At 40.4% G+C, this 22,618-nt stretch overlaps 1 protein-coding gene across 2 annotated transcripts in view; it reads right to left on the bottom strand.

Annotated features, from left to right (window-relative positions):
* Window positions 1-22,371, bottom strand: part of rnf13 (ring finger protein 13) — a 57,030-nt gene extending 34,659 nt beyond the window's left edge. The window contains exons 1-4 of one of the 2 annotated variants that reach the window (XM_061684827.1): window positions 22,173-22,371; window positions 15,216-15,399; window positions 15,005-15,085; window positions 8,950-9,072 (exon numbers count right to left, since the gene is read on the bottom strand). In XM_061684827.1, the coding sequence (XP_061540811.1) occupies window positions 8,950-9,072; window positions 15,005-15,085; window positions 15,216-15,329 (318 nt within the window). In that variant the 5' untranslated portion in view covers window positions 15,330-15,399; window positions 22,173-22,371. Of the gene's footprint in view, window positions 1-8,949; window positions 9,073-15,004; window positions 15,086-15,215; window positions 15,400-16,083; window positions 16,197-22,172 lie in introns of those variants that run through there. The other variant, XM_061684828.1, reaches the window with a different exon arrangement.
* Between the last annotated feature and the right edge of the window lie 247 nt (window positions 22,372-22,618).

The following is a 22,618-nucleotide window of genomic DNA, read 5'->3' as shown; positions in this document are numbered from 1 at the left end:
CCCCTTTAAAAACGTTGTTCTGTTCGACTGAATGACTGTAATTCTGAATATATATCCATCAAAATACAAATAAACCACAATGGCAGCTTAAAATGTCCACTGTGACACAGTAAACCTGTTCCGGCATAAAAGGGATACAGCTCTTCCTTTCTGCTTGACCTGGAGAGGAAAAAAAAAAAAAAAAAAAAATTGTACACTTGCATCACTGAACATTGCCTATCCAATTAATACGAGTTTTATGACTGGAGATCACACTGTTATGCATATTGAGTTATGATAGACTGGAAGCTGGGCAGTGATTTTAATAATTTATTCTACTTCCTTACTATAGTTACCTAAGGCTGCACAAAAGGCCTTCACAGGCCAGGGTATTGCTGCGAGTAAAGTTGTACCTAAATCCACCATTTATCGCATCACCAAAAACTTTGAGAGAATCTCAACAAACAAGTTTTCAACAAACTTTGGAAAATGTCACGTGATGTAGCTGCGAGATCAGGGGCACCACAAGTGCAGATTTCAGTACATGTGCATCCAAAGTGAGGAAAAGACAAAAGACTGGCCTGATGTCAAGAAGGGGAACAAGTAAGCCACTTCTCTTTGAGAAAAAGTATCAGGGACAGACTGATAGTTAACAAACGGTCGATGTATTGGACTACTGAGGACTACTGAAGCCATTTTCTCTGATGTTTTGGGGAATCTGGAAAACAGGTTTGTCCAGAGAAGAAAGGGGCTTTGGAACTAGAGTGTCAAGGTTGAGGCAAAAAAATATATATAATAAAATAAAATAATAATAACACAATAGTAACTAGTTTTTGCCTCTTGACTCCTGTCAAGGTGCTCTTGAGCAAGGAATTGGAACCTCAAACTTAGCTCAGCGGGCTCGGCAACGTTTCCGCACCTATTCACTCTGGGATCTCTCCTTACATGTCTCCATGAAATAATAATAATAATAATAAATAAAATGTTATTCATAACGGACCTTGAGACGCAAGTGTGCTTCTAAAGGTGCTTTGACAGAACCAGACAGGTGAAGGGCTGAGATCAGTATAGCATTCTTGAGACCATTCACATGTGATGTTTCTCATTAGAGTGAGCTAATTCACAATAGAAAAAGCAAAAAAAGAAACATTAACGAAGCCATGAATAGAGAAGGGTACCAAATATCCACCGAGTGCAACTTCTATTAACCATCCTAAAACCACCAACACAGCACAACACACACGACATAATGTCGGTCATAGTACCAAAATTGACCTGTGAGAGGTAGCGTGTTGTCACAGGGCATCAGGACTACTGGAAAATACAAAGAAAAAAAGAATAATAGTAGAAAAAGAAATAGAAGAAACTAGGCTAACTGTTAGCTTATCACACAGTCTTCTCCTTGTCATTTTTATTGTCTTGAATGATTTGTGAGACACAATATACGAACATAAATAAATGTTGGTCCAATGCCAGCAAAGCTGTGTATCAAAACCTTTGGTCTCTGCTGCACATGCTGCATAACGAGGACATTATGTCTCAATGTGTATAGACATCAAAATTCATGCAGTGGGACAGGCATTCACTTTGTAAAGAATGTGACAATGAAGGTAGAAAGGGAGCTATGGAAAGGGGGGTTCGGGGGTTGGGTATCCAGTTTCCTGTTCAACCCCTCTCCTACATAGAGGTCCATGTGCCGCCGCACGAACCCCAAATAAATCAAATACAATTTAAAAAAATCCCAGTATACAGGAAATGCAACCCTTCTTTCTGAGAGATGTATTTTCTAAAAGAATCAGGAGGAATGTCGACTCGCAGACACGCACATGCACACACGCAGACAAACTCTAAATGGTGTGACACCCCATCACTTGATCAACTTCTTCCCGGCCCTTCTCTTGACAATCGACCTCTTCTTCTGTCTCAACACACACATTCACATGCAATAACACACCACCCACACTGACACAAATGAGCACGTATAGCCACGCATACACACACACGCACGCATGGAAGTGCTCACACTTAACAGAAGGTTAAGTGGGCACAAGTCTCTCTTATTGCAACAGCTCCAACAAAGTGGTGACTCATTGGATGTTAACAAATAATGTATTAGGGGGAGGCTATATGGAAACAACATGTGGGTGGCATGTTGAATGCTGACACATGCATACTAACATTCACACTAGGAGTGGGACAAAATATAGATATGATGATACTATACAGTACATAGCGCTATTATCTCTTTACAGTACAGGCTCGCCAACATCAGGTACAGTAACTGTTGCTTACCGATGTGTCTCCTGCCCGATACTAGCCTGTGTGAAACTTGTACGACTGTATACGTTTCTGTCCTCCCTGAGCAGTTTGGCAGATAGCAAACAGTTCTTCAAAAAGCGTCAATGTGTGTTTGGTTCAAGCTGCTTATTAACACTACAGTTAAAGTTTACTGTAAAACTAAACACACAGAGAATTACACACGCTGTATTTTTAACCAAACACATGCTTTGTCTCACAAACACATAGCTACGTCCACACTTTATGCTAACACATAATACAAAACACCATAGATGAGCTAACAAAAACAAACCTCAATTCCAATGAAGTTGGGACGTAAACATAAATAAAAACAGAATACAATCATCCATCCATTTTCTGAGCCGCTTCTCCTCACTAGGGTCGCGGGCGTGCTGGAGCCTGTCCCAGCTGTCATCGGGCAGGAGGCGGGGTACACCCTGAACTGGTTGCCAGCCAATCGCAGGGCACATAGAAACAAACAACCATTCACACTCACACTCATGCCTACGGGCAATTTAGAGTCTCCAATTAATGCATGTTTTTGGGATGTGGGAGGAAACCGGAGTGCCCGGAGAAAACCCACGCAGGCACGGGGAGAAGATGCAAGCTCCACACAGGCGGGGCCGGGGATTGAACCCGGGTCCTCAGAACTGTGAGGCTGACGCTCTAACCAGTCACCACCGTGCCGGATTTACAAATCATGTTCAATCTATATTTAATTGAGTACACTACAAAGATAAGTATTTCATGTTCAAACTGATAAACCTTATTGTTTTAGCAAATAATCATTAACTTAGAAGTTTAGAATTTTAGTCCCGGGTCTCCGTTGTCGTATTTTACGCTTCATAATGCACCGCACATTTTCAATGGCAGACAGGTCTGGACTGCAGGCAGGCCAGTCTTGTACCCGCACTCTTTTACAACGAAGCCACGCTGTTGTAACACATGCAGAATGTGGTTTGGCATTGTCCTGCTGAAATAAGCAGGGGCGTCCATGAAAAAGACATTGCTTGGATGGCAGCATATGTTTCTCCAAAACCTGTATGTACCTTTCAGCATTAATGGTGCCTTCACAGATGTGTAAGTTACCCATGCCATTGGCACTAACACAGCCTCATACCATCACAGATGCTGGCTTTTGAACTTGCGTCCGGATGGTTCCTTTCCTCTTTGGCCCGGAGGCCAAGATGAAAGAACGAATCATTTCATAAACTGATTCGGTTCAGTTTGTTCGCTAACCAGATTCGGTATTCTGAACGAAATGTTCGCAAAAGAAACAACACTACCCACTTGGAGGCCAAGGTGCATGGTGACACTATTCGCACTCCCCACACCCAACCTTGCCAATGGTGAACTGAGACAGGATCCGGCAATGCAAATATTTCCCCTTTAGCCACGGTGGCGCATCAAAATGTCCCACATCAAAAGCCCTGCCTGATAAAAGTTAAAGTGAGTCCACTCATTCTGACATATGTGAACAGTGGTAGTGGTTTAGTTTTTCTCTCGCGTCGTAAAATGTTTCAATCCACCATCTAGCCGCTGCTGGCTAAGTAGATAAGCTCACAGGCTTTTCCAGCTTTGTGGGAAGACCTGATCAGATCGGTGAAAACTGGAAAGTCTACATGTTAGGTTCATTATAATCTAAACTGGACATTGGTGTGAATATGAATGGTTGTTTGTCTATGTGTTGGCGACTAATCCAGGGTGTAACCTGCCTCTCACCCAATTTCAGATGAGATAGGCTCCAGGTCACCTTAGACTTTATTTTTATACTGTAACAGGAACACATTTTTGTAGCCGTGTTTAGTAGTGTTGTGTTTCATGCAGGAATAGACTATAGAAACAAAAACACTAATCTCAGCAAAGGGGTGAGGAGTTTAAATGACAATGATCAAGGAACGTGTCTGTGTGTGTCTCTGTGCAAATCAGATATGTGAAGAGGAATCTCGTTATACTTCAGCCTATGTGTCTGTGTTTTAGGTCAAACCTGGTCATGGAAATATTTTAGGAATGTGAGGACATTTGGGCTAAACTCTGACTTTCAAATGTGAAGTGTGTGTGTGTGTGTGTGTGTGTGTGTGTGTGTGTGTGTGTGTGTGTGTGTGTGTGTGTGTGTGTGTGTGTGTGAGTGTGAATGTATGAGGGGTGGGGGGGCAGTGGTGGCCCTGCCTTGAGTAAATGGTTTGGAACACTGGAACAATAAATGTCCTCACAGGCAAAAGACAACAACAAAAATTTGCAAATCTGTGTGTGTGTGTGCATATATTGAAGTAAGACCTTATAAGGCTATATGGCTGGTTTAGTCACAAAAGACTAAATGAGTGAAACAGGCTTCATTGTAACAAAGTAGCTTCTATCAAAGTGTAAAAAACAAAACAAAAAAAACGTAGGGGTGATGTGCATGAATGTATGAATGGATGGATATGAAACAGGGTGGGTGAAGCTCATCCAAGGGAAAAGGTGCAATTCAAGAGCAAACAACTCAGACGCGACAGGGATGAGGAGAGGCTGCCAAGTCGTCCCTCCACAATTACTCACACCTCTTCCAGTTCTTCACCCTCGCCCTTTCTCCCATTCCCCTCTTAAATCACATCTCCGGCCTCTCTGTCCCTTCATCCTTTTTAGCAGAGCAAGATTAAGACAAAATAAGGAAACGACTGCAACAAAGGGGACATATTATAGAAAATTATATATTTGGGTCTCTGGAGTGTCTGCTCATTCATCAATGTAAAATTATACAACCAAGTAAGTCTTATTGTGTGTGCCCATTACTGAAAGTGTTTCTGTGATATGCATATCTATCCCACTGTTTACATAACACCTGGCGATTGGCTGGTAACCAGTTCAGGGTGTACCCCGTCTCTTGCCCAGAGTCAGCTGGGACAGGCTCAAGCATGCCCGCGAGCCTTGTGAGGATAAGCGGTGCGGAAAATGGGTGGATGGATGTTACGTAACAGTGGCACTAATTTACCTAATAACCATCCCCACAGTAATTTTCGACACCCAGGAAATGGTCAGCTCGGCAGGGTGAAGATTCAGAACCACTTTCAAGTGACGGCCGTAGTCCAGCCTGCAGACTACACAGTCTGAAACGCAGTGATTGCAGAAGCAACTACATCCCTAATGAGTCCTATGACCCTACTAGTATCACGTCAAAGCCAAAAGGTAAGCAAAGATGCCTGTAGTTTTGTTAGATGCACAGATTAACATTAGCTAACAGCAATAGCTTCTGATAATCATCATATATTTGATTGCTCGGTACAGTTGTCAACGCTGCAGTGGGGGAGGGGGGTTTATTTGTGTGTTGTGTATGAAGTCCTTCCTCCACGAGGAAGGTGTCCTTTTAATCTTGATCCTTGGCGTACTTTGATGAAAGCATGTTGAAAACGTTATTAAAACACCTGTGAACTTTTTTAAATTGTGAAAAACTGCATGTCTCGCTTGAAATACCAAGTAAAGTCAAACTGAGCATTAAGGAAGGCCTCTGAATTCCATCTGAAATGCCATCCAAATCTTTCTTTCATTTTTGGCTTCTCTAATCAGGTTTCCACAACAAATCATCATTTTCCATGTCTTCCTATCCTTTGCATCTTCTGATTTTACTCCGTCAACTCCATCCTTCTCCCAATACATGCACTGTCCCACCTCAGCATGTGTCCAAACTATCTCCATCTGGCCTCTATTGCTTTGTCTCCAGATCTTCCAGTCTATGCTGTCCCTCCAATGAGCTCATTGCTACTGTCTCTATACAATACAAAATGGCTCGTCTCACCACCGTCCTAAAAAGCTTTCCTTTTACTTTAGCTGGTGCTCTTCTTTCACACATCCCTCCTGACATCTTCCTCCACCCACTCCCTACTGTCTGTGCTCGCTTATTCACTTCTCTTCCAACCTCCCTGCTACTCGTAACAGTTGATCCAAAGTCCTTGAACTCCCGCACCTTCTCCTCCTTTACTCGTAACTTCTCATTCCACTGGACCTCCCATTAACTCAAAAACGGAACTCTGAAATGCCATCCAAATATTTGTCAGCAATCAGTTACCCGTTTAAGAAAACATACCGTGGAACCTCGAAATTTGAGACTTATGCTTTTTGTTTTGCTGCCACTAAAGAAGACTGAAAAATATAACCATAAAACCTGAGATTTGGCGCAATGTGGATAAAGCGGGACACACGTCTCTGTCCTGGCTGCTCAGGACAGCCCATTTTTTTATATAACCAGGCCCTCGTTGCCAGCACGCGGCCCCACAGTTAAGGAAGGTCTTTGATGCAAATTTCCCATGCAGCCGATTGTTTGGCCCACACATCACTTTCCAGGCTGCCTAGTACAATATGGCTAAGTCAACAAAAGGTTGACTATAATAATAACAGAAGAATTAAATTCACACTCATCTCAATGCTCGTCATTTTGCTTCTTGTTGTCTTGCTACTGGTAATGGTTAACTACCATTTACACTTGTATGAGAGGTACTGTTATTAAGAGTTTTCTTTGCTATGCCAGAGCTGACATCATTTAGAAATTCACTTACAGAACAATTTGTCCAAATTTGTCTGCATTTCCATATTTTAAAAATGTTGTCAAGAACATTACCACAGGACCGTTATTGCAGTATATTATATAATAGGATCAAAATAATTCTGCATACTGTTCTATTGCACACCATAATCATTACTCTATAATTGTAATCGTTACTAAATTATGGCTTAAATATTTTTATTTTTGTTTTGATTGCATCAACCTTGTAATGGTGGGCGCATTTGCAGCCTGAATCCAAGTAGATGAGATTTCAACGCGCCATCATAAAAATATCTGTCTCTGTGGATTAATACGCCTTTTCCAATTCTGTTTTCAACCTTGATAAAATAAAAAAATAAAGTCTATTAAATCAGATTAATCAGATCTCAAAAACCCCAAAAAATTTAGCAATGTATTTTGCAAACAAATAAATAACATTGCTGATAGATTGAAGTGGATACTTTATGCATGTCACATTTGGTCCAGTCATAGTGGTTGACTTTGTGTGTGTGTGTGTGTGGGAGGGGGGGTGGGGGGGTATGTGTGTGAGAGTGTTACGATTTTAATGGAGGTCATCCTTGCTCATTTCTCCTTCAACAGGTCAGCATCTGTCTCCTCGCCTCAGGTGAACGACAACTACGCTCACACATATGCACACAACTATTGTACGTTCATCACCGTTTTGCATCAATTGCATATGCAAGACAGTACGAGGAAAGAAACAAAATGCAGAGGCACATATAGAGTATGTTGGGTTGAGAGAAAAGCCCACTTCCTGTTTTTGAGCTTCTGTTTCAGACAAGCTAAACCTCAAACATTGAGAGCTGACAAGCAGGACAAGACGGCTGTTGAAATACTTTTTTTTTTAAAACACTTATGAGTTTGCTTTTCAGTCACACCACAAACTGGTCAAAGCTTTGATATTGGCGTGCAAGTGTTTTAAGGATTATTCTGGAGATGGTGACGTACTACTGTGTCATGAAAATAAAAACACTGTCATTAATTAAAGCTGGCGGCAGATATATTGTGCAGCGGTATCTTGTTTTACAAGTTTAATTTATTCCGTGATCAAGCTCCAAACTCAAATTACTCATATATCAAATACATTTTCTCCATTGATATGCCATTGTTCCGTTCCAGACAAAAAAATAATAATAATTCAATTATAGAGGACACCCGTTATTGGCAGGGCTGGAAAGCGAAAATCCACGTAAATTTGACACCCATTATAGTTGGATTAAGAGAAAAAAAAACTATTATTTTTTGTATGTATTTTTTTAAACTCCTCAAAATCTTGAATAAGCGGGGATAAACAGTCAATAAGCATTTTTGGGGTTCAAAAAACAGGCTCACACTGTACACAGTAGTAGTCACACGTAGCTACTCAAATTTTGTACTGTACTTACTAATGGTGGAATGCACTTTTGTCAACAACTATTTTATCGCCGTAATAGTAACGCAAAGTGATCCCATATAGCAGACCTACAGGGGGTATGGAAAGTATTCAGCCCCCCTTAAATTTTTCACTCTTTGTTATATTACACCCATTTGCTAAAATGATTTAAGTTCATTTTTTCCTCATTAATGTACACACAGCACCCCATATTGACAGAAAAAAACAGAATTGTTGAAATTTTTGCAGATTTATTAAAAAAGAAAAACTGAAATATCACAGCCATAAGTATTCAGACCATTTGCTGTGACACTCATATATTTAACTCAGGTGCTGTCCATTTCTTTTGATCATCCTTGAGATGGTTCTACACCTTCATTGGAGTCCAGCTGTGTTTGATTATACTGATTGGACTTGATTAGGAAAGCCACACACCTGTCTATATAAGACCTTACAGCTCATAGTGCATGTCAGAGCAAATGAGAATCATGAGGTCAAAATGAACTGCCTGAAGAGCTCAGAGGCAGAATTGTGGCAAGGCACAGATCTGGTGAAGGTGACAAAAAACATTCTTCTGCACTTAATACAAAGCGAAAAAAAAAAAAAACATAAAAGAAAATAAATTAAAAAAAAAAAAAAAAAAAAAAAAAAATCAACTCAGGGTTGTAACTCAAATTACTCTGAACATGGAGCACCCATAAGTCAAGGTACCACTGTATTTCAAAGAGGCACATACTGTCCAAGCGGCAAAAAAACGGTGTACCTTAACATCAAAGTTGCAGTCAAAGCGTTTGATAAGGACAATGAAGGCACCCGTCAGGTTGTCTCTTGGGGGGGGCTCAATGGGCTCGCATGCATTCGCTGGTCGTGCCCCGATCAGGAAACCCTGCGGGGATGACAACATTAGTATCTTTGAGATCATCACATAAAAAACAAAGGCCTTATAATGCGGCGCGCCTTATGTGTGCACAGAGTTCCAAAATCTGTAAATGTTGTGTGACTTTGATGAGCACGCTGTTTGACTGACGGGCATCATTTCCTGCCGACAGGCTGCTTATATAGAGGAAAGGCGGACCGTGACTGGGGACAGCATGCGGACGTTAAAGGGGGAAGGGTGCATGTGAAAAAAGCAGATACAACACTGTGTCAAACAGAAGTAGCTGTCAGAGGGGCCTTTTCTGGACACTCACACAACAAAATCAAGGTTGTTTTTTTTTTTTTTTTTTTTTTTTTTAAATGAAATTAACACTTTTATACTGAGTCCATGTTAGAGTCTTGCCGAAAATATGGGACCTTTAAAATCCCTTTTTTGACCCATTTCCCCCAAAGAAAACAAGCTGCCTAATAATTACCTACGCCTTTATGTAGGATGTTGATCTCCTTGGGCCACACCCACACTCATTACACAAATACACAGCACCTGCTATGCTTAAATCCATTAAGCATTCAGGTTTATCCAGCTGGGAGTTAGGAAATATGCCTAGAAGTCGTGATATAGTCAAAATACCTCTAATCTAATCTAATAATCCTGCACACAGTGTACACACATATATACTGTACATACATACACTATGGTTATATGTATATACATATTCATGAATACATATATTCATATACACTATTTGTATCTCAGAAGCAGGGGATGTGTCATGTGTATATTAAGTGTACACTGTAGAAGTGTCCGATGCTGTTTCAACAGGAAGTGTGGGGCAGTCAAGCACCCTCAAGATAACGGCTCGAAAAACCACCATGTATATCATCAGAACTTCCTCTTACTCTCTCTCTCACACACACTTTTTCCTTAAAACCAACTTACCTAAAATCTACAAAAATAAATAATTTTCACAGAAAGTGAGCATCGGAGTCAATGTGTAAAATGCACATCAAGCACAGGATGTAAATAATTACCAGCACCCTGGCCACCCTCACCCCTGTTGCCTCCTCCACTGGCGCTCCATGACGTCACTGTGCTACTGCCCTACTGACTGTGGAAACTGTGGCAAACGCGCCCTCTGTAGGCCAAATAAGGCTATACAGTTGGTAGAAACGGCAGCGCGCCAACGGGTCGTCTGTTGGCCAAATATGGATATACGTGATGTAGCAAGGAAATGACGACAAAGCAGATGAGCCCGGGTGCATTATGGGGGAAAAAAGCGAGACGGTGGAGGGGGTGGGGGGAAGTAGTGATAAAACACATCCTTGTGCTTCTTTTAATAAGTAAATAGTCACTTACACAAAGTATTTGATATTTCCATGGATAAATCTGAGAAGGGCAAAGAACTCATTGAAAACCACCTGCGGTAAATCTAAAGCAACAACAAAAGCATAGACAATAAAATCAGGTCTAAATAGCTACATTAGAGGTCTGTTTTTTGGACATACTTGGCAAATAAAGATTATTCTGATTCTGATTCTGTTGATCAAGAAATAAACAAAATTAATGCTAAAGGTGCCAGATGGAGTTGTGTAGAGGTTCACCTCATTTAAATCAATGCGGACAGAGGGGTGAGCCAGACAGAGAATACTTTTGAGACAAAGACCTAAAAAACACAGTCACTGAGCAATAAAAGGTTACCAGTAATGCAGGTAATTATTATTATTTTTTTTTTTACAGCCAGTGTCTTAAAGGTCAGTACCCAAAAAGCCGACAGTCAGCCAATTAGTGCCTAGCTTCCGACAAGTTGTGTATCTTTTTTGGAAACGGAATGGGTGGATGCAGGGAAAGCCTGCATGCGGCAGATGTTCTAATGACCTGTAAATTGTTGAATATTAAGTACAGCAGCTTCATTGGAGCTCGAAAAGTTGCAAAAACAGCACTGATAGGACAAGTATCTTGACGCTCACTTCTCCCACCATTGTTGCATTGAAAGCAATGTCACTGACGTGTTTTTGATACTTGCCATTCGACACTGACGGTGACGACGTTGTCTCAGGGGTAACTGTAAAATGTGCAGTTCCTCTTAATGTGTGGTGTGTGTAATGTCGTCGTGTCAGGGGTGGCTGCTGCTCGCTGTGTAAAAACCACACACGTCCAGCAATATTGCTCCTCTACAGAGTTGTGTGTAAAACGTTAAGTTCCTCTTAATGAGGGACTTTTCTGCTGCAGCTCTGATGTAAGGACCCTGTATAAAAGATGCTGAGAGCATGATACAAAGGGCTCGTGGATGCATTGGTTACTCATGTTAAGGTCCTTACACACTGTACTTTGTTTATGTGGTGGCCACCGCAGGGTGGGGTGCAGGACGGAACACGGACAGTGGTGGCCTAGCGCAAGCTTGACTATATTTGCCACTGGTTTGCTAAGCGACCAGACCGAACATGAAGCAGCCTGGTGCCTTTTCCCACCGACTTGGACGTAAAAGTAGGCCGCAGCTGAGCAATATGTATTTGTCATTGTTACCATGGAAAAGCCCTGGCAGCAGCTAAAAAAAGGATCCATCCTTTTTTTTTCACAGCAGAATCTGGGGAGTTTAGGCTTGTCGATGAGTTATAGCCCCATGATGGCCGCATTGCTGCGTTCCTCAGACTAAGCAGATCAGTGTCATGGTAAGAATGACATTCCCAGACCCTTTCCAAAAAATTGGAATATCATGGAAAAGTTAATTTATTTCCATAATTCCATTCTAAAAGTTAAACTCTCATAGATTACAGATTCAAGGCCCACAATTTAAACAATTTCAAGTATTTATTTGTTTATTTTTACATAATTTTAGCTTCCAGCTCATAAAACCCCATCTTCTCCTGCCATATTTTGTCCTTCCGCTAGACTTTCCATTGATATGCTTGGACTCAGAACTCTATGAACAGCCAGCCTCCTTAGCACTCTAAACCTTTGTGGCTTACCCATCCGATGGAGGGTATCAATGAAGGTCTTCTGTCCAGTTGTTAAGTCTGCAGTCTTCCCCATATTGAACCCAACTGAGACAATTGTACCAAAACGAAGCAATTTAATGACACCTGGAGAAACCTGTGCAGGTGCTTTGAGTTTAGGAGGTGATTAGTGTGTGACACTCAGTTTAAAACATTTATGGCCTGAAAAATTTGGGCTGATTTCGTCACAGTATTCAAATTTTTGGAATTCCTGATTTCATAGGTTTTATGAGCTGGAAGCCAAAATTATGTAAAAATAAACAAATTGTTTAAATTGTGGGCCCTGAATCAATATTCTATGAAAGTTTAATAACTTTTTGAATGGAATTTTGGAAATAAACTTTTCCATAATAATCCAATTTTTTGGAAAGGGTCTGTACTTGTCTTGTGCCCAATGGCTTATGACACTGGGACCGCACATTCATATCTTTTTCCTCCATTTTTTCCAGCTGTTTTCAATGCACAACTCTGCCAAAATCTCTTGCTGTTGTCACTGAAATCACTCCGACACCATCTGTGCAAAAATCTCATCACAGGACGCTGCTGCCCGAATGAAAATTTTTTCAATTCAGACACACCAGTGGGCAGCCGCACATACACAATGAACGGGTTGGTTGGTGGCCTAGTGCCCTGTGACAATTGAAGTGTGACAAGGCCTTAAATCCCTTTAAAAAAACACCAGGACAAAACTGTTACTTTCCATTTATTTCAACTTGACGTATTTTATTTCTCTACATTATATATTTTCTGATAACTGTATACTGTCAGGCGGCCGACTGGTTAGAGCGTCTGCCTCACAGTTCTGAGGACCGAGGTTCAATCCTCGGCCCCGCCTGTGTGGAGTTTGCATGTTCTCCCCGTGCCTGCGTGGGTTTTCTCCGGGCACTCCGGTTTCCTCCCACATCCCAAAAGCACGCATGGTAGGTTAATTGAAGACTCAAAATTGCATGTAGGTGTGAATGTGAGTGCGAATTGTTGTTTGTTTATATGTGCCCTGCGATTGGCTGGCAACCAATTCAGGGTGTACCCTGGCTCCTGCCCGATGATAGCTGGGATAGGCTCCAGCACTCCCGCAACCCTTGTGAGGATAAGCGGCTCAGAAAATGGATGGATGGATGTATACTGTCAAATATATTTAAACACAAACACACACGTCATCAATTGTGTACTGCTTATCCGAGGGCTAGGTTTGGTATGTCCCGGAGACCACATAAAGCCCGTTCTGTGCTTCAATCTGGCTCACGGAGTATTTACATTATTGTTGGATTAAAAATATATTTCCTAAAATTGTTTATGCAAATGTATTTATTTATCATTCATTCATGGCATTAAAAAATGGTTAATTGCTATATTGTAAATAATACAATTTAAAATATTAATATAATAAACAATTTTAAAAGGTACATTTAATATTTTAAAATTGTATTTAATTGATTTATTCTAAGTGAGTGTTGCTGAAATTAAATTTTTTTTAAAGCAATAACAAATTAATGAAGATTTCTATCTATCTAATTACATTAATTATACATATAGAAAATTATACATTATATAACTATGAAAAATAATTATTTTATTATTAAAAACACTTTCAGGTATTTTGCTATTATCTTCTATTATCTCACACACATTGAAACTTGTTTTTCTTTTTTAACCTCATCTGCAAATCACCTGGCCCAGCTCTTCATTTAAAAAATAATTCCTCACAAAAGTTTTCCCACCCCTGGCTTATTGTGGTCAAGGCTACTGGAACATATCCTAGCTGACTTTACCAGTTGAGGTAGTATGAACCCTTTTAATCACAGGGCACATAAAGACACAGAACTATTCAGTCACACCTATAGACATTCTCAAGTCTTCAAATAACCTACCATGTATGTAATTTGGAATGTGGGAGAAAATCGGAGTACCCAGAGACAACATGTGAGCACAGGGAGACTCGAACCCAAAACCTCTGACTTTTAGGCCAACATGCCAGCCAAACGCTCCACTGTGCCGCCTCTATTAAAATCATTATATTCAATAAAAAAATGGTATGGAACATGGTGTTTTACAAGCTGCTGCTTATAAATGCTGTCCAATGCAAAGCCTCTATCACCAAATGTTGCAAGATGATCTTAACGTTAGGCTTACATTTTGTTCTTTGATCCCCATCATTCAGCTACAAAAACAATCAGTTGGTACAAAGAGGAGTGTTGTGTTCAATGGGCTGACAGAAGTGATGCTGTTTTGGAAACGTGGAGCAAGTGTACACAGCAGCAGTTGTGCAAGTGAAAACAAAGAAGACTTTGTTTGGCCGCCTGCTAGCCTGAGGGGAATCCTCAGTCTTGTGTTGCCTTGTGATGCAAAAGGTGTGTTCACATTTCATAAAACCCTAAAAATTCGGTAAAAATGTGTTTTCTCTTTAGGGGTTATAATGCCAATTGTTGTTTTCATATGTACAGTCTATAAAGTGGTTAAATAATTTTGACATGTGATTCATTCATTCATTCATTCATCTTCCGTTCCGCTTATCCTCACTAGGGTAGGGTGTGCCGGAGCCTATCCCAGCTATCTTATTAAATTTCCTGTAACATTAATATAGATTTTATAATGGCACCAGTTTGACAAGAGAACAAATTATTTGTATTTAATTGATTTCATATGGTAATTTGTTTTTAATAGGAATAAATTGGAGGGTGTGGAATGGATTGTGTTTGATGTATAAGAATATACCGTAATTTCTCGTGTATAATGTGCACCCATGTATAATACGCACACCCCTAAATTGACCTCAAAACTCTGGAAAAACCTTCTACCCATCCATCCATTTTCTGAGCCGCTTCTCCTCACTAGGGTCGCGGGCGTGCTGGAGCCTATCTCTAACCAGTCGCACACCGTGCCGCCCCTTCTACCCATGTATAATGCATTTTTACAATGCATTATTTTGCTTCAGATGCTTTCAGACTCACCTTCAATCCATCACTTGGTAGTCGGTACCCAAACCGTGAAGGGAGGTCATCAAAATTCTTAGTTTTGTTGTCAAATGAGTACTGAAAGATGCCAAAAGGGAAGAATTTCTTATTTAGGACACTAAAATAAGGCAGTTAGTTAGTACAAAAAGGCTACGGACAAATCATCACTGTAGTCTTACGTAAGGCATTCGCATTGAGAGTTACTCACAGCTGCAATGTTGGCTTCCACAGGCAGCAGGTTGAGGAAAGCAAAGAGCTGAATGGTGAAGATGGTGTAGATCTGCGTGGCCGACAGCATCAGCATTCCCAGAGATAGAAGCATCTTGGCATCAAGTTGCAACGCTCACCTGCTACACTGGTCACTCATACACATACAGATACAGCGTTCGTATCTACAGAAAAAACACAAACCTTTTTTTTTAGTAAAAGTAAGTACTATGAATGGGCATGATAACTGCCAATTAGTCACTGAGGTTTATGATCAACTGTGTTTTAAAGAACATTAAGTAACACAGTGCACCACTTGACTACAGTCTTAACTATGTGGTTGCATTCCACAGCAAATTTTACGTAATTGCATTGTAAAATTATTTACTTACTAGTGCAAATAATAATATTATTATAACATTATACATATATATATATATATATATATATATATATATATATATATTATAATTTATGCCAGAAACACAGTGACAAAACAAATGTTTTTCCACTAGATAGCAGAAGGTCCATTTAACCTGTGCAAAGTCGTATATGAACTCTGGCTAGCTGTGCTTGGGCAACATGTTACCCACCTTTCTAGTACCAGCATACCGCTTATGATTGGATTCCAGTCACTAACTGTCATCTTATCACTAACTTGAACAACTGAAACTTTAATGACACGTCATCGCAGCGAATGTGGAAGTACGAGTTTATTAAAATACTAAAACTAAAACAATTGAATGCAAGCAGTATTTGACAGCGACTAGCTAGAAACTATTATCATGTTTAAAAAACAAATAAAAACAAGAAAATCACTATTTATTTTAAAAAGATAATACGTAGTCTTCCTGGGAACTGATGCTTACGTATGCCTCCGGGACGAGTGGAACAGCCTACAGCCACACAACAAACCATTTGGATAAAATTCCACTTACAAAATGAGCAAAGCCACCACAATTAACCGCACGCCTATGGGGGGAATGCAAACGCTGGGTAACAACATGTTGCCTGAAAACCATGTGACGATTTAACCAATGACAGCAATGCGGTGAGTTCATGGGCGGTTTCTGATATGGGTTATATGGGCAGCTGCCCAGGGCGGCATTTTCTGAGGGGCAGCACTCCAACCTCTCACCCCATCCCACCCCCTTGACCCCCACCCGCTGACGACCAGGCCGTCACTGGGTGACTTCACAGATTTTCCAACCTTTATAATACTTTCAACCTGTGTATCCACCAAGGCTGTAATAGATAGGGGTTTTTCATTTAGTTTGTTTTTATTTCATTTTAACTTTGTTTTTCAAATTCTGTTAGTTTGAATTAGTTTTTAAAGTAAGTTTGGTAGATTTTATTCGGTATTTTTTGTAATGTTGGGTTTTAGTTTAGTTTCTTAGTTTTAGTGTTGTTTAATATGAGGTACTTGTTGGGTGCAAGATTAAGAAAAAGTCATAAGTATTGTGAAATAAAAACTCAACAAGATACAATTAAAAAGAAAACATTTAATTACTAACAACTAAATGATGAACAACTATCCACAAATCAAATATAGCTCCTGTATAACAGCCCATAGAACCTGAAGTGCAACTGCTTTTAAGGTAAGATGCATCACAGCGTACAATAAAGCCATTCAGGAGGCTCATGATGTGTGTGCTTTGTTTTTATGTTTATATGACAGGCTGTCCATTAATTTAAAAAAAAAAACCCATCTTTGGCACAAAATTTGTTGGGATTGGTTGAGTTGTTCACATTACATAACTTCAACAAATTTAAGAGTTTAATTAAACAATATAAGACAGAAAAGAATATAACAAGAAGACCAGACAAGTCTCTTCCAATATATATTTTATTGATAGTCTTTTTCTTTGTTAGAATATTTGGTATTTTAGCAATGAAAAAGTATTTGAAGGTAATCAAGTTAGATTACTTTAATATTATAGCACTTGGATTTCATTACTGACTACATTTTTAGGTAACTAGTAACTACCAGCATACATTTTTAAAGAAACCCTCCAAACCGTTATTCCCCTTGAAGTATTCCACACAAATCTGCCGCTTCCACATCAAGGCACTTCTTTTTATCAGTAAGAGACATTAGGTACAAAAAAATAATCTTCTACCACTCCCCCATATCCACACATCTTATTTGATTTCACAAAAATGCTTGTCATTCTCTTTAGCTTTAACTTAATAAACCCAGTTGGACAGCAACTATACTTCACCACAGCATGTTATCCTTTTCCATGCACCGTATTTTCCGCACCATAAGGCGCACCGGATTGTAAGGCGCACCGGATTGTAAGGCACAGTCTCAATTACGGGGTCTATTTCTGTACTTAAGCCATACATAAGGCGCACCGTATTATTCGGCGCATGCTAAAACAAGGTAACGGAAGCAAAACAGTGAGTTTGGTTGAACTTTATTCTACTACGTATTTAAAAATACACACATTATTTTTTGATGAATCTTATGTCACAAATCCATCAAAGTCCTTAAAACATGCCGGGTTCCCTCTCGTCATTGTCGGAGTCAGTCTCGTTGCCGGGTGGCTGTTCAGCAATGATGCCGGCTTTCGCGAAAGCTCGGACAACAGTCAAAGCAGATGCCTTAGTCCAGGCATCCACAATCCATTCACATATGGTGGCATAACTCGCCCGGCGCTGCCTTAGTAAGGGTGTGTTTGCCGTCTCTCATCCATCAGTCCCACGCCGCTCGCAACTTCACTTTGAACGCACTGTTTACACCAATGTCCAGTGGCTGGAGTTCTTTTCTTAATCCTCCCGGAATGATGGCAATCTCCGAATTAATTTGCTTCACTTGGTTTTTCACAGTAGCAGTGATATGGGTGCGCATGGAGTCGCAGATCAACATAGACGGTGATGCGTGGAAAAAAAAACATCCGGTCTCTTCACATACACCTCTCTCAGCCACTCTCTCATTTTCTCCTCGTCCATCCAGCCCTTTTGATTGGCCTTAATGATGACTCCGGCTGGAAACTTTTCTTTTGGCAGAGTCTTCCTCTTAAAAATTACCATATGTGGTAGTTTCTGTCCATTACCGTGGCAACCAAGAACAACAGTGAAAGCAAAATTCTCATGCCCCGTGGTGCGTATGGATACCATGCTGGTCCCCTTTTTCTCCACAGTATGGTTCACGAGGATGTCAAAAGCGAGAGGGACCTCGTCCATGTTGGTGATGTGGTTGGGCTGGATCTTTCAGTCGGTAATCTTGTTGCTGTAGTAGGTGTGGAAGATGGTCAGCTTTTCTTTGTAATCCATTGGCAGTTGCTGCGCCACGGTAGTCCTTGCGCGGATGGCGAGATGGCGCCTTTTCATAAAACAAAAGCAGCAAAACGGACCTCCTTGAAAGTGTTCGATCTTAATGTCTTGTGCTATCGTTATTGCCTTCAGTTGAATGGTGACTGTAGAGATGCTTCTCCCGGCTGTTCTTTGTTCAAGAATCCATTGTTCAAGTTGGTCTTCCAACTCTGGCCACTTCACCTTGTTCCCGCGGAAACTCTGTTTTGTCTTCTTAACTTGGCGCAGTTCATTCTCCTGCTTCCATAGATTCATTGATTTTGAATTATCTCGCGGATGCTCTATTCCCATTTACAACCGAGTAACTGATAGCATGTAGTTTGAATTGTGCCTCGTAAGCATGTCTCTTCGCTTATGCCATTTTCGGGGGTCCTTAGCCAAATGTTGTTTTGCAGCAAACTGGTAGTACAGTATACCTACCAGAGGTGTGGCGGAAGTAAGCGTACGTACTGTAGGTAGCTTTACGTAATGTTCTCCAATTGGTTTATCGCTGCCAGCGTACGTAGTGTACGTATTACATCCCTATGTCAGCGGAAAATGGTCCAACAGTCAATCAAGCGGAGCGCTTACCAAAATCGCACAACATTTTTACAGATTTTGGAACTCAGTGCACACATAAGGCGCACCGGGTTAAAAGGCGCACTGTCAATTTTTGGGAAAATTAAAGGCTTTTAAGTGCACCTTATAGTGCGGAAAATACGGTAAGCCTATATCTCCTGCATCCTGCCCTCGAACACAAACTGCCCTCATGTCAGTATGTGTGTTCTTTGTGATGGGTAAAATGCAGAGAACAAATTTTGTGTGCGTACATGCATTTTCATGACAATAAAGATGATTCTTCTTCTTCTTCTTCTTCATTTCCGTCAACATCAGCTTTGCTTCCTGTTGTCTCTTCAGTGCCACTGTCTCTAATCTGTACACCATGGCTGGCCTCACCACTGTCTGATAAACTTTGCCCTTCATCCGAGTAGAGACTCTTCTGTCACACAACACACCTGACACCTTCTTCCACCCGTTCCAACCTGCTTGGACCCATTTCTGCACTTCCTTACCACACTCACCATTGTTCTGGACTGTTGACCCCAAGTATTTAAAGTCCTCCGCCCCTGCTATTTCTTTTCCTTGTAGCCTCACTATTCCCCCTCCATCCCGCTCATGTATGCACATATATTCTGTTTTACTTTGGCTAATCTTAATTCCTCTCCTTTCCGTTGCATGCCTCTACCTTTCTAACTGTTCTTCCACCTGCTCCCTGCTCTCACTGCAGATCACAATATCATCTGTGAACATCATGGTCCACAGGAATTCCAGTCTAACCTCATCTGTCAGCCTATCCATTACCTGTGCAAACAGGTCAGATCTACAAAGACAGTGTAACTCCGTCAGTGTAACTTTCTCTGTACTTCTCCATCAACACCCTCAAGGAAAATAATGCATCTGTGGTACTCTTTCTAGGTTCATCATTGATCATCATTGCTACGTGCTGGTCCACCACACCTGCCTCTTCTGGTATTCCTTCTCTTTCATTTCCCTCATTCATCAACTCCTCAAAATATTCTATCTATCCAGCACACTACTGGTAGCAGTCACCACATTTCCATCTCTATATTTTAGACTTTACACCGATATGATCGGCTTGATCGGTATCGACCAATAATTAGCATTTTATGCTGATCAGCTTTAATGTCATAATTCGATCTGATCAATGACTCTACAAAAGACATTGTGTACAGTATATTTTAATCCAAAAGCTCGTTTATTTTTAGCCTTGTCGCGTGTCTTTTGATGTAGTACTGTAAATATCTGACCGCCAATAAAGTTTTCTTTTTTTTTTTTTAAACATGTCGGCAGTGTGAGACACACAACACGTTTGAGACAGACGGTGCTCAGGAGAGGACTTTTATTTCATTTCACTTTCAAGGATTGCGTGAGGTATGTTTACATACTTTTATTACGATACGGCTCGCAAGGAGGCAACAAAACATTATGTAGCCCAGCAAGCTAGTGCTAGCACTAACGGTTGTATGTAAATATGCCGCCGTTCTGTGGAATAATGCTCTAAAGTTTCAGCGTGCGTGAAGTAATTTCATTACAATAAAGTCATTTAATTACAGTAAGTTGGCACCCATTATTTCTTTCATGTTGTAATGTTGGTTTGACCTGACTGATTAAAATACTTTTGAAGATACTCTGTATACAGTCCACAAGTATATATGGTAATTGAACAAGTCATTTAAATAGACACATTGCTCCATCTTGTGATCGAATTGGTGATCGGCTATCGTTTTTTTAAACTCGCTGATCGGTCCCAAAAATCATGATTGTGTAAAGCCTACTATCCTTAATCAACCTAACCTGCTGCACATCCTTCCCATCTCTATCCCTTTATCTGGCCAACCTAGATAGATATTTTCTCCTTCTTCAGTGTCGAACCTGGCATACATGTCATCATATGCCTCTTGTTTGGCCTTTGCCGCCTCTACCTGCGCCCTGTCACATCTCCATGTATTCTTGTCTCCTCTCCTCAGTCCTCTCAATGTCTCACTTCTTAGCTTGTATGTTTGATTATACTGATTAGACCTGATTAGGAAAACCACATATAAGACCTCACAGCTCCAAGAGGAAGAAATGCTTGCACATTATCTGTAAAGATTTGCTTTTCCAATTGTTTCTGTGAAAGTTTATGCTGTGGGGGGAAAACTGACAGAAAATAATTTCAAAGCTTGTTTGCTATTAGGAAAAATAAAGAAAATCCTAAAAGGAGAAAAAAAGAAAAAGAAAAATTTGGTTTAAAAAATGTAATTGACATTTGCTTATCCTAAAGCAAGGGGAATTGGGGGGGGCAGTGAAAATCAGAAATCAAATTACTTTGAAAAAAAAATCTCAGGTCATGTCGCGCAGTTTTATGATAATCCATTATAACAACGATGCACAACTGTTTGAAATTGCAGCACACACTATTTGACACTAACCGTATAACCATATTATTGCAAACAAGTAATGTAGAAATCAAAACAATCCTCAGTTGCATTACAAAATAAATGTTCTTAATTTGGTGGCACAATAAAAATATATATAAATACACCTATTTACTTGGAAAAAAATAAAAGGGAAGCGAAAGCTACACTCCATATGACAGCTGCGAGCAGATGACTAAAAATCAAGTGACTTATGAAATACAGTAAGATAACAGTAACGATGTGATTTATTGAAGTCAAAACGTGCAAACAGTCCAAATCATAACCTTAAATATTATTGAAGCGAAGATGATGATGACAACCAAATCTCGGACGCCCATTAACACAACGACTACAGATGTGCAAATATGAAATGACAAATCAAGTCAAAACGTACAAACAGTCCAAATCATAACCTTAAATATTATGAGGCGAAGATGATGATGACAACCAAATCTCGGACGCCCATTAACACAACGACTACAGATGTGCAAATATGAAATGACAAGGAGTGTAAACCAAACAAGGCGAGATAAGGTTGCTTATTCTGGGCTGGTACACACAAATAAGTGGTAGTGGACGGCGTTAAATATGATAGTTCGCGAAAAACAAACTGAGCGTCCTTTAATTGTTCCGCGAGCTAGAAACATGCTAACGCATGATAGCTAACAAATGGTCTTTACCTCGATTTCTCCGCGGTGTTTAATTTTTTTGGTTGTTTTTTTTCTTATCCTTTTGAAGCTCCAGGCAGGGACATCGCTATATTTCTCTACGAGTCATGTGAAGGAGTGAGTGCAACGGCATCGATTGGGCCGCACTCATGCCGTTCGAATGGTGGGGCCGAGCCGCTTATCCTTTGCAGACTCCAGTCCGCTATCTTCACTTGATGGGCGAGTACAAACTTCCGCCATACACTCAAGCGGACGTGCGACCCTTGATTGGGCAAACTTGCTGTCAATCACGTTTCTTTCCGGAAATGAATCCAGAAGTAAACACTTCACACGTGACGACTCAAACAACAGTTTGAGCTGCGCAGACTTCAACGCTGACGAAATGGCATACATTCATTCGTTTCTTATACGCCTATTGCTTGTAACTGTAGAAAACGTATTACTGTGGAAAAAGTTTT

This window comes from Phycodurus eques, chromosome 8, assembly GCF_024500275.1.
Source record: "Phycodurus eques isolate BA_2022a chromosome 8, UOR_Pequ_1.1, whole genome shotgun sequence".
In the NCBI taxonomy this organism is placed as follows: Eukaryota; Metazoa; Chordata; class Actinopteri; order Syngnathiformes; family Syngnathidae; genus Phycodurus; species Phycodurus eques.
Note: the sequence above shows the minus strand (reverse complement) of the source record. Positions and strands in the feature narration are given on the sequence as shown.